At 44.5% G+C, this 11500-nt stretch overlaps 2 protein-coding genes across 3 annotated transcripts; one reads left to right on the top strand and one right to left on the bottom strand.

Moving 5' to 3' along the window:
• The first annotated feature begins 2290 nt into the window (after nt 1–2290).
• On the top strand, nt 2291–7011 carry LOC123104137 (putative BPI/LBP family protein At1g04970). 2 transcript variants are annotated; one of them, XM_044525891.1, is made up of 6 exons: nt 2291–2821; nt 3811–3950; nt 4132–4486; nt 4673–4921; nt 5215–5340; nt 6886–7011. In XM_044525891.1, exons 1-6 carry the CDS (start codon nt 2426–2428, stop codon nt 6919–6921), a joined length of 1302 nt encoding a protein of 433 aa, XP_044381826.1. In that variant the 5' UTR covers nt 2291–2425; the 3' UTR covers nt 6922–7011. The 2 variants fall into 2 exon arrangements, with proteins under 2 accessions (XP_044381826.1, XP_044381825.1); XM_044525890.1 differs by lacking the exon at nt 6886–7011 and adding an exon at nt 5726–6229 and having other exon boundaries at nt 2294–2821.
• Nucleotides 6343–10650, bottom strand: LOC123104136 (putative wall-associated receptor kinase-like 16). Its single transcript, XM_044525889.1, has 4 exons — nt 10092–10650; nt 8288–8729; nt 8026–8190; nt 6343–7596 (listed from the first exon to the last, which is right to left on the bottom strand). The coding sequence occupies exons 1-4, from the start codon at nt 10536–10538 to the stop codon at nt 6419–6421; spliced, it is 2232 nt and encodes a 743-aa protein (XP_044381824.1). The 5' UTR covers nt 10539–10650; the 3' UTR covers nt 6343–6418.
• Between the last annotated feature and the right edge of the window lie 850 nt (nt 10651–11500).

Here is an 11500-nt window from a genome sequence, read left to right as displayed (position 1 = left end):
ATCCTCTTCCTTCACGTCTACGTCAACATGTCTCCTCCCATACGAACGAAGTGAAATATCGAGTCCCCGCCGCAAGAACATTGCAACTCCCCGGCTACGACCCACCGGGTTCCAGGCGGATAAGTTAGCGAGCCCTAACTTCCACCGGAATCGATCCAACTCCTTCTCTGTGAGCCTCGTTTCCGCCAAAAATAGCACATCGGGATCCTCCGCCCTCCCCAACTCGAGGAGAGATCGAACTGCCGGGCCGTTCCCGAGCCCCCGACAGTTCCAACTGATGATTTTCATTGTGCCCGGCGGGGCTGCTCGGACAGCCCGGCCGATATCTTGTCAACATTAATATTGTTGTTTGTTGTTCCCTCCTTGCATTCGCTCACAACCACTCCCCCTTCGATCAGCTTCCCTCTCTTCGCTTCCTCCTCCACCCCTACCTCGTCCTTCTCATGACATCTTTTCTGTCCCAGTACAAGCTCGCTGCTATGCCCTTCGCCCCTGTTACTTTCATTCTTCCTGGGAAGCCGGTGGAACGTCCCCCCTTTTTATGGTTTTGTTTTCCGCCCGCCTCCATCCTGCCCTTAGTGGCCGCCCGTGGCTGTGTTACTGGACCCTTCTCCTTTGCCTCCACTTTCTCCTTAGGGAGCGACACCTGTGATTTCTCCCTCAGATTGGCATGCTGCTCAAGCAAGGCCACCTCTTTCCCCTGGGGCGTGTTATCACATGTGACCGGAACCTGTGCAGCAGCCTCATTCATATTCAACCTCCTCGGTTTTCCACCATGTGCAGGGTTGTTGGTTAACACCTTTGCAGGACTCGTGACTTCCTCTTCCCCCTCAGCTTTGCCTCCTTTCCCATCTCCCTCCCGAGCTCCCTCCTTCCTCCAAGATAAGCTGTCGCTGTCGCTGCCACTCCCACTCCCCGATCTTCCTCCCGCACGGCTATACCCATACTGCCAAAAACCTCCTGCACTACCTCCCCTTCCCTTCCAACTGCGGTCTTCCTCATGTGCAAACCTCCTCTTCCCCATATCTGCTCTAAGCCAAGGGCCAAATTGAGGGTCCTCACCTTTCTTCATCTTGATAGAGCACTCCTTGGCCACATGTCCGATGAAGCCGCATGTGTAACAAAAGTCAGGCAAGAACTCATATTCGAAGCGGCACCAGAGACCTTCTTCCTCCTCTCCCTCCTTCCCATCAATACTCATATCCTTCTTTCTCTTCTGTGGTTCCTTCTCATCCTCATCATCTAGGGTAAACCCTCTCATGATTGGCTTCTCTATGTTCATCCTGATTTTCACCCGTAAGAATTTGCCAATTGCTCTTCCATCCGCACCAACATCCACTTCAACAAATCGCCCAATGATGTTGCCTATTTCCTCCGCTGTGGCTTCATTCATCATACCGAGAGGGAGACTGAAGATTCTCACCCATATAGGGATGTCATTGAAGTCATAGTCCTCTATTCTCTTGCTTGGATCATAGTCCTCCACCACAACAAGATCCTTATCAAACATCCACGGCCCGTCCTCAAGTGCCTTCCGCTTACCAGACTCCTGTTTGAGTGTGAACACAAACCTGTTATCCCCCGCCTCCTTGCAGTCAATTCCTTTTATCGGGCACCAGATCCGGCCCAAGGAGAGGCAAATCGCATCTGGATGAGCCGGCTTCTCGGACACCACTCTCCCCACCGCCTGAAACTTCGATCCTTTCCCTTTCTCCTTCCCCCCCAGCCGGATCTTGACCCCTTTCCTCTCTTCCTCCGACAACTTGAGACTCCTCAACATCCCTGCTACTCCCTCCATCTACCTCCTGTCGGCCAATGGCCGCCGCCGGGCACCTCCTAGGGTTTTGGTGTCTTATGACCATGCGCCCTAGGGAGCACACAGAAGGTTTTGGTGGAGGGGTTACGACGAGGCTCGCTTAGATGCGAGAGACGAACGAAATCGATCAAGGTCAGAGAGATGGCGATCGATCACAGACGAGAGCTATGGGTGAGGAAGTACGTCCGAAACCCTAATCGCCTCCGCAATCGACGGAGCGATACGCGAACCGTCACCAGGTGGGACGGACCCAACAAGCCACGCCACAATCGTGCACGACTACCTTACCGCACACACATATTGATGAGAACTGTCGTGTTGTTTCTATTGCATTGACGGCTTTTCGCTCTTTCACATGGCTAACATTTCTTAAGCAAAAGAAGAAGAACACATGTGGACGGGCGATGCTACACGCCGCCGGCTGACGGGTGGCCAACCGAGCCACGTTTGCGCCACGTCAACCCTGGCAAACCCCAATCGCTCCTCACTGAAGCCGCGGCCGGTCAAAGCCGTCGCGAGCTCGCAAGCTCCCCCCCGCCGCGCGTGTGTTCTTCTCCCTGACGCAACCCACTTCCGCCGCCGCCGGCGAACGCTATCCCCCTCGCCGCCATGGTCACCCGTCTCCTCCTCGTCCTCCTCCTCACCCTCCTATTCTCCACCTCCTCCCCCGCCGCCGGCTCGCCGCACATCTCCGCCGTCATCTCTCAGTCCGGCCTCGACTTCGCCAAGGACCTGCTCGTGCCCCGAGCCGCCGAGACCCTCGCGCAGCCGAGCGTCCCCGACATCGAGCGGTCCGTCAGCATCCCCATCATCGGCGCCGTCCGCACGGTCGCCTCCCGCATCGTGCTCGGCGGCGTGGCAGTCGCCGACTCCACCGTCGCCGCCGGGGACACGGGGGTCGTGGTGGCCGCGTCCCTGTCCAGCGTCAACCTCACCATGGAGTGGAGCTACTCGTACAGCTCCTGGCTCGTTGAGATCTCTGACAGCGGGAATGCTTCCGTTCAGGTAATACGACTGACGGGCTTCAGGTACTAATTGGTTCATGAATGTTAATAATGCTCATAAGTAGAGGTAATTGCATCCTCAAGAATAGACGTAAACCTAGTTTTCGGAGAACTAATTCATATATACATCGGCTGTAAAGAAATTTTCATCTCTTCAGTAAGTACATGGGTGTCTATGTGTATTATTCAGTAGTACAAACTATTTTATGGGATAATGATATTTTTCCTACCTATTAGTGCAGCATGATTGTTTTACATAAGCTTCAATTGAAACAATACTCATATCTTGGCTACATATTGGTACCAGCATGACTTTTTTACTTAGGATTCAATTTGGTCAGCCTGCAGGATTGCTTTGACCAGCATATGACATTTTAGCACAATGGGGTTTTGAACTTACGATCTACTCCCTCCGTTCACAAATATAAGTTGTTTTAACTTTTTCCTGAATCGAATGTATATAGACACGTTTTAGTGTGTTTGTTCACTCATTTCAATCCGTATGTAGTCCATATTGAAATATCCAAAACATCTTATATTTGGCAACGGAGGCAGTAGAATCTAACTATACACCTAGACAGAAGCAAGCAACTAAACAGTATTTCGGCAAGGTAACTTAGAAATGCCGTATGCGTCATAAATCATTTTGGTCTGATAATAAGCTTGTTGTTCATTTGGACAAGGCAAAAAGTGAGTTACTTTTATTTTTAAAATTATTTAAGTTGAAAAGCTTGCACAAGAAACTAAGTACCTGGATTCAAATTACATGCCTTCCTTTGCAAACAATTGCAGCCTTTTGTATGTAATTTTTACATTTACTTGGAAGTGTTCTTAGCATGTCAAACCTTGCACCTTTGTTTTGTTCATTGTGGTGCGACATAGTATGTGATAGTTACACATCCTTTACCTTTTTAACTTTTTAGTAGTAGACACCCTTGACATGCATATGGAAGAAGGTACAAGGTGTATTCATGAATCCTTTTCACTAAGGTTGAAGGAATGGATGTTGGGGTTTCCATGGGGCTGAAGAATAAAAATGGATCGCTCAAACTATTTGTCATGGAATGTGGCTGTTATATGAAAGACTTGGACATAACACTCAATGGAGGATCCTCTTGGTTTTATCAAGGGTACGTGGTTCACAATTTCATATTTGTGAGTACTTTGTCAACTCCTTTGAATAGGGTTTTTCTATATAAAACTCTTGGCATGATATGTATCTGAAGTGAACTAGGGTTTTTCTTTTTGAACGAATTTTAGTGAGATGTTATTTAACCCACATCAGTTGATATATCCTCTTGCTTTTTGTAGATTCATAGATGCTTTTAGCAATCATATCAGATCATCTGTGGAAAATGCGATTGCGAACAAAATAGTGGAGGGTGCATCGAAGCTCGACCTTTTCCTAGGAGGTCTTCCAAAGGAAATTTATGTTGATAGAGTCGCTGCTATGAATGTGACATTTATTAATGATCCACGCTTCAGTAGTTCCTCTGTTGAGTTTGATATAGATGGACTATTTATTCCATCTGATAAAACTGCTCCTCAGAGTGACATGCATTTTGGTGATACCAAACTTGCACCACCTCTTGGCAGCTCTTCAAACATGCTGTGGATTTCATTGGACGAAGATGTTTTCAACCCTGTTTCAGCTCTCTACTTCAAGGTATACTATGATCATTTATCATTGTAAACTTGTTCCTTTTCTCTTCCTATTTCAAAAGAATAGTATTCTTATTGACTATGTGAGTGCAGAGTTGCTAACTTGAACCTAGACGTTTTCCATGCTTCAACTATACTACTACATACCAGTGAGCCTATTCTGATTGATGTGATTACTTTCGTCATTCAGGCTGGTTTACTACAACATATGGTGGACAAGGTTCCCGATCAGTTTCTTTTGAACACTGCTAGCTGGAGGTTTTTGATTCCAAGGTTGTACCGTAAATATCCAAACAAGGATATGCTGCTGAACATTTCTGCTATATCACCTCCCTCTGTGAGGATTAATGTGGGTAGAATTGACACCACAGTGGACTTAGATGTCACAGTAATCGTATTGGGTTCTGATGATAAAGTTCCAGTTGCATGCATATCACTGGTGAGTTTTTCTTCACTGATTTTGTGTGTTCCTATCCTAGTTGTTCAGTTTATGAGAGGTAATCTATTGGAGTGAAATAACAATGCATATGCACCATCTGGGTGGTATTAAAGTATATCTTCTTATGTTGCTTCAGGCTCTCAATATTTCAACTTTTCACACAATCAAACTAAACTAAACTAAACTATACTTTGCTGTATTGGATAATTGGAAGTTTGTATCTCCATGAAAACATATGCATCTTTCTCAATCTCTTAATGTTATTCTTATTGTAATACATATTGCTTTTGCAGTCAGTTGCTGTTTCTGGACATGCAAGTGTTTCTGGAAATAATCTCGTTGGAAAGGTTGAGTTAAATTATTTCTCGTTCGACTTGAAGTGGAGCGACATTGGCAAACTTCATACTGGTATAGTGCAGGTAATTTTTGCCTCGGCATTTTCAGTTTTTTTGTCTCCCAGTGGTAGGGGCCTTTAATTGCACCCAAATGCACACTTTAGTAAGATGTAGCAGGGGAGATTCCTAATCTAAATGCTAGCACTGAGATGAGCTTGGAAATTGCTACCTCATGTCTAGGAATTATGAAAGATTATGTTATGCTAAGTACTTGAAGGGGCACCATTTTATAACAGAAAATGCCTTCAGAGATGTCCTTAAACCTGACGCTAAAAGAAAAACCAATGGTTACTAATGGAGCTGCACTCATGTTTCATTATACCTAATTTTACTTTACTTACTTGAACATCATTTTTTCCTTCTGGAGTTCTGATACTCTGAACCGATGCTAATCCTGTTAAATTGTCAGAGTCTGATGCGTATCATCCTGAAAAATTTGTTCGTGCCCTACGTGAACTCGTATCTTGGACAAGGTTTCCCGTTGCCCATCATCAAGGGCTTCGTCATAAGAGATGCTTATATCCTCACTTCATACTCAAGCATAATTGTTAGCTCTGATGTTTCCTTCATCGAACCAATGAATAGATCTGGAATAGCAGTTGTTGGACCAGTCAGCAAAGATCCGGTAGTCACCATGAAACAATTAGTATAAACTAATGTACGTTGTGAAGCTATTTCATTGATTGTATCTGTTGTAGTCTGGCATCGGTTGTGTAAACAACTAGTATAAACTAAGGTCCGGCATCGATTGTAGTCTGTAAGTAATCACCCCTCGATGAAAATCTGTAAATAACCACAGCTGTAACTTTGTAAATGTAAATATTTCCGTGAATCTGGTATGTGAGAACTGACAACTAGTCTGGACCCGCTGTAACACTATGTTTTATACTGGAGAATTAGTTGATGGTTTCAACATTGTGATGTATCCGCGGTTCTTCCATATGACAATTATAATACGTGGCCGTTTGTAATCGTAATGTCGTTCGGTCAACTATAATACGATGGGAATTCCCAGTACAATTGACAAAGATAATGAGAAATAGATAACGTACATATACAAATTGATGGATTGTTTTGATACAAAATAATTAGATGCGATTACTCAACGCCCTGATTGCAGATTTGTCACAGCTTTCTTCTCAATGCTGAAATATTGATCACTGACAATCGTCGAGTGGACCATTGCCGAGGGTTCCTCAAGTAAGCTTTCCATTTCTTCAGGATTCTGTTGCACCCATGGATGGTGCATCACCTTCCTCAGCCTATCGAGCTTCTCTGCAACTTCCTTCATTGATGGCCTGTTCTCACCAGACATCTCCAAACAATGCTTTGCCAGCTCCGCGATCTCTTCAAGAATCTCCATATTGTCCTCGTCCTTGATCCCATCATCCAACATAACCTCAAGCCTATTCTCCTTCATCGCAGACATAAACATCATTGATAGGCTCTTCTCCTGCCCAAGGGCATCGAGATTAAATGGCTTCTTGCATGTGAGCAGCTCCAGAAGAACAACACCGAAGCTGTACACGTCACTCTTGTCTGTCAACTGACATGTTTGCATGTATTCGGGGTCGAGGTACCCACAAGTTCCTTGCACAAGTGTGACAAACTGGGACTCGTCGGTTGGTGCAAGGATGGAGGCGCCAAAGTCGGAGACTTTAGCTTTGTGGTTATCGTCGAGAAGGATGTTGGAAGATTTAACATCACCATGGAGGATCGGAGTTGAAGCCCCCGAATGAAGGTAGGAGAGTGCCTCGGCAGAGTCATGGGCGATCCCCAAGCGAGTGGCCAAGGAGATGCGCCAGCCATGGTTGCCATGGATGAGATCAAAGAGCGTGCCATTTGGGACATACTCGTACACCAGCATGGGGACTTCCACCTCCAGGCAACACCCGAGGAGCTTCACGACATTTCTGTGGTTAATCTGGGCTAGTATCAGCATTTCTTTGCCGAATTCTTTCTTGTGTTGCTCGTCAATTGTCATGCATCTCTTGACTGCTACTTCAACATTACTCTTGAGAAGTCCCTTGTAGACAGTTCCATGGCCTCCCCGACCAATGACTTGTTTTTCACTAAACCTGTTCGTGGCTTGCTGCAATTCTTCTTCTGAGAAGATTTTGAATGCATCGGCGCCTTGCCGTGACTTCATTTCTTCAAATAATATCGTACCACCGTGTTGCCGAAAGTAGGCCAGTTTCATATTTCGTAGCTTTCTTCTCTCTTGGATCAAGCATGCACAAGCTACAACAATCACAAGGACGACAAGTCCTACACTTGCACCTGCATGAGGTATTTGTTCGAAATGAATTAGTTTCCATGTGTAGTGGCCAGTTATACTAAAAGTATTATGTTGAAGGAAAAGTGACCATCATTTTCTATGAATATGCGTTGTTTTCAATTAAGAAACAATCATGCATTATAACAGCATATTCCATAACGAATCTAGTACTTTCAATTTTATGTTGTCAATTTTGTAGTAAAATCTTCAACAGTGATGGTCACACTTCTAAAATGTTTGATTGATAAAAAGAAACTGATCATACTTGTGACGGGAGATATTAGAAATTTGGCCAAACATGACTTGCGTCTAAAGAAAACAAATTAGGCTATCATCTTAGTACAAACTTCCGTATTACTGTACTTCGTAGGTGTCCAATTAATTGCCCACAAGCGATGTTATTTTGGTGCTCGCCGTACACACGAACTTACCTACAACTGGCATTGCCTGAAAACGGGAAGGCTTTTTTTGAATTGGCACACAAACGCCATTCGTCATATAATTCCCTGGGTAGCATGAGCAGCTGTAGTTTCCTGGCGTGTTCTCGCATATACCGTCGCCGCAAGGATTGACAAGGCGCCGGCACTCATCGATATCTGGAACCAAACAATTGTTTGTAGTTAGAATTGCTAAACACTGTATACAATTTGATTCTTACGTGAGGTCTTATGTCAATGCACAAGGAAGCAATACCCCGGCATCCATTCGCGATGTAAGGATTGCCTTGGTATCCATCAGAGCAGTTGCAGCGATAGCCTGGGTTGTGGGTGGTGGAATCAACACACACACTGTGGCTGCTGACACATGCGTAGGAACTCTCGTTCCTAACTTCCTTGCAAGTCTGTAGTGCTATTTTCCAGTTCAGGACAATAGGAACGTAGCCCTTGTATGTATCATAAAACACTGTGGATTTGACATAGCTAGTTTTGAAGTTGAAAGCTGCCTTTTCCATCACTGTTATGTAGCTGCAGCGGCTGTCTCGCCATATTTTTGTGGTGTTGTACTTTTCGTTGAAATAGCCATTATAATACTGTATGTCTTTTGGGACATTGGCTTGGCAGCAGCCAGCACCAGAACATGTGTCATTCTTCAGGGGGTCGCCGCTCTCGCACGTGGACGAGCAACCTATTACATACTGCACGTGTGGAAAATATAATATGATGTGATGTCCTGGACCTAACTTACACTAGTCCTCTATTTCAAAATACTTTTAAGTTCTAGGTTTCTTTTAAGCCAAACATCTTTACATTTGACAAAATTTACTAAAAAATATACAAATATTACAACACCAAATTAGCTTCATTAGATTCATCATAATATTTTTTTCATACTATATAAATATTTCATCATATAGTAGAATCTGGTCTTTGGTGGTTGGATCCGGTGACAACGGCTCTTGAGCGCCGTTCCCTTTCTGAAGGCGTTGTTATTGAAGAATATTGTTGTCCTTGTTGTGTTAAAAGATGCTTGATGTGGATATGGTCATTGATGTAATTTGGTGATCGATGTTGATCACTTTGAGTGTTTTTTTCCACTAAGGCATAGATTTGGTCTTGTATGACTTTGCTATTCGTCGGCGGGTTTATTTGTTGTGTGTACGTGTTGATGTTGGTTGTATGCATTCTAACTATGCAGAGGCCAGGTGTGTGCTCATTATGTTTGTGTTTTCTTGATGCTATATTTTAAATCAATTCAAACCACCTTTTATCCAAAAACATATATATAAATATTTGATGTTGTAGATGTTAATACGTGATTCTATATACATGGTCAAACTCAAAGAAGTTTGACTTAGAACATATCCCAAGGTAAAATGAGTCTACATCTTAATAAATAATGGCTTGCATGATACCACATACATGTTACTCCTCACTATGATCAGCCTAAACCGAAAAAGAGAGAGTATGAACTAAAAGGTCTCTTGCAAAAAGACAAATATGAAAGTTAATCAATGTAAAAATTAGGGGCTTTGTTGCTCACGAATGGTGAGAGAGCTTCAAGCTCTACACAAAACACGGGGCTTACAGAAACTAAAGGGCTAGAATTCCCGCAAAAAAAGAAAGAAAAACTAAAGGCCTAGAAGTTACCGGTACGTCTAGTACACATCGTGGACATAAGACCAGCGGCCGTCCATCGGGTGGATTCAGTGCAGGGTTAGGATAATAAACTACAATACTCCCTCTGTAAATAAATACTAAAGCATTTATTTTAGTAAATTAGTGATGTAAACACTCTGATATTTCTTTACGGATGGAGTATCTAATAACATCAACATAAGAGTTTTAGTGTTTTGTTAAGTTAACTTATAGCATGATCCACAAAAAGAAAAATACTCATAGCATGTCATTTGCTTGTTATCTGATAATGGATATGTAATAATGAACTAAAAACAGTTGTTTGGGGCAGGTTTTACACCCTCTAAATTGATTAAAGAAAAATTCGGCTTTCCAGACATTTTCACCCGGATCAATTCAGTATAAGAAAGCGAAGTACTTACAGAAGAGCTTATCATATAAGCAAGAGTATTGCACCCGATGACGATAACTGTATTATCAACCTCCGATATCCAGAAAGGTGTGTTGGTGAGGTTCAACCATCCATTTGAATAGTTCGTAGTGCCAGTGGCCGGGACATAGCACTGCCAAGAGATGGCCGTGTTCATCGTGGCCGTGCCGTTAGTCAAGGAGATCTTAGTCACCTCGACGGTCCCCGCAAAAGGCTTCTTCACGCCATCCACGGCCGTGCAGTCGAGCCCAAAGCCGGGGTGGAACGCGCACTGATCACCGATGCCGAACGGGAACGGGATGTCGACGTCGCCGCACTTCGCCGGGCAGCCGGGACGATGGCCTGCCGGTACAACGGCCGTGGCCACCACCCAAATCCCTAAAAGGCTGAGGAAAATATAGCCAGAGAGAAGAAACCGAGGATAGCCCAGCTTCATCATTGCCGCCGCCGGTGAACGGGTAGGTGTGGACGTAGGCTCCTAGCTGACCATGGTATTGCTCTGGGTCTACAATTAATTGGATGAATGCCAGTAGTCTCCAAACGAGGAGAAAATTCTGCAGACGAATTGAGGAGTTCGTTCGGGAACAAACCTTGATTTTATAGCCGAGCCTCGATTGGAACTTGTTTAGAGGTCATGTCGCCATCACCCTTGTGGGATATCCAGAAGAATCATTCTAGGAGTTAATGTTGACCGTGTCCAAGATGGACCGGGGACACTCCCTATTAAATTCCATCTGGGAGCACTTCCGAATTAATTGAGCATAAAAGAGATAGCCGACATCACTGGATGAGGTAGCCTCGAGTGAGATATGCTGACGGAACACCTTTGCTTGCTTGTAGAGGGAGGATTCATAATAGATAGATGAATACCCACGGTTTCCAAATTTGAGGACCTGCCATACATCGTAGAGCCCTCCCTCTGCGATTCCTTATCGGTGTCACCCGACATGCACCCTCTACGGACATGCTCCGCTCGTCGAGCATTTAGTCGTGGGCGCAAACCATGCGGCCGCTCGTCGATGTTGTTTGTTTTGGCTTGAGTGGTCGATCTCATGTGTCACCGAGGTTGATCAGCGTGGTCGGCTAGCGCATCTCTCATATGCATATGCATGACCAAGGTGCCGCTTCAAGCTATTGCTTCACCGGATGGGCAATGCATCCGTAAGGGGAAGAGGGTGACATCGACCACGGCTAATTCTACGTTTAGACTTTAGACATTGGCTATGTTTAACTAAACCATGTGGATGCTTCCATGATTTGAAACATTCTGTATGATGTCATGAAGCATGCATGTTGATTTTCCCATTGAAAATTGGACTGTTAGGTGGAAGCAAAAAATTTGCTATATTGATAGAAGGAAGCGTATATTTAGGCACTAGGGGACATAATGTATTCGCAAGT

This window comes from Triticum aestivum, chromosome 5A (assembly GCF_018294505.1).
Source record: "Triticum aestivum cultivar Chinese Spring chromosome 5A, IWGSC CS RefSeq v2.1, whole genome shotgun sequence".
Classification (NCBI taxonomy): Eukaryota; Viridiplantae; Streptophyta; class Magnoliopsida; order Poales; family Poaceae; genus Triticum; species Triticum aestivum.
The sequence above is the reverse complement of the archived record's forward strand: the minus strand, read 5'-3'. Positions and strand labels throughout refer to the sequence as shown.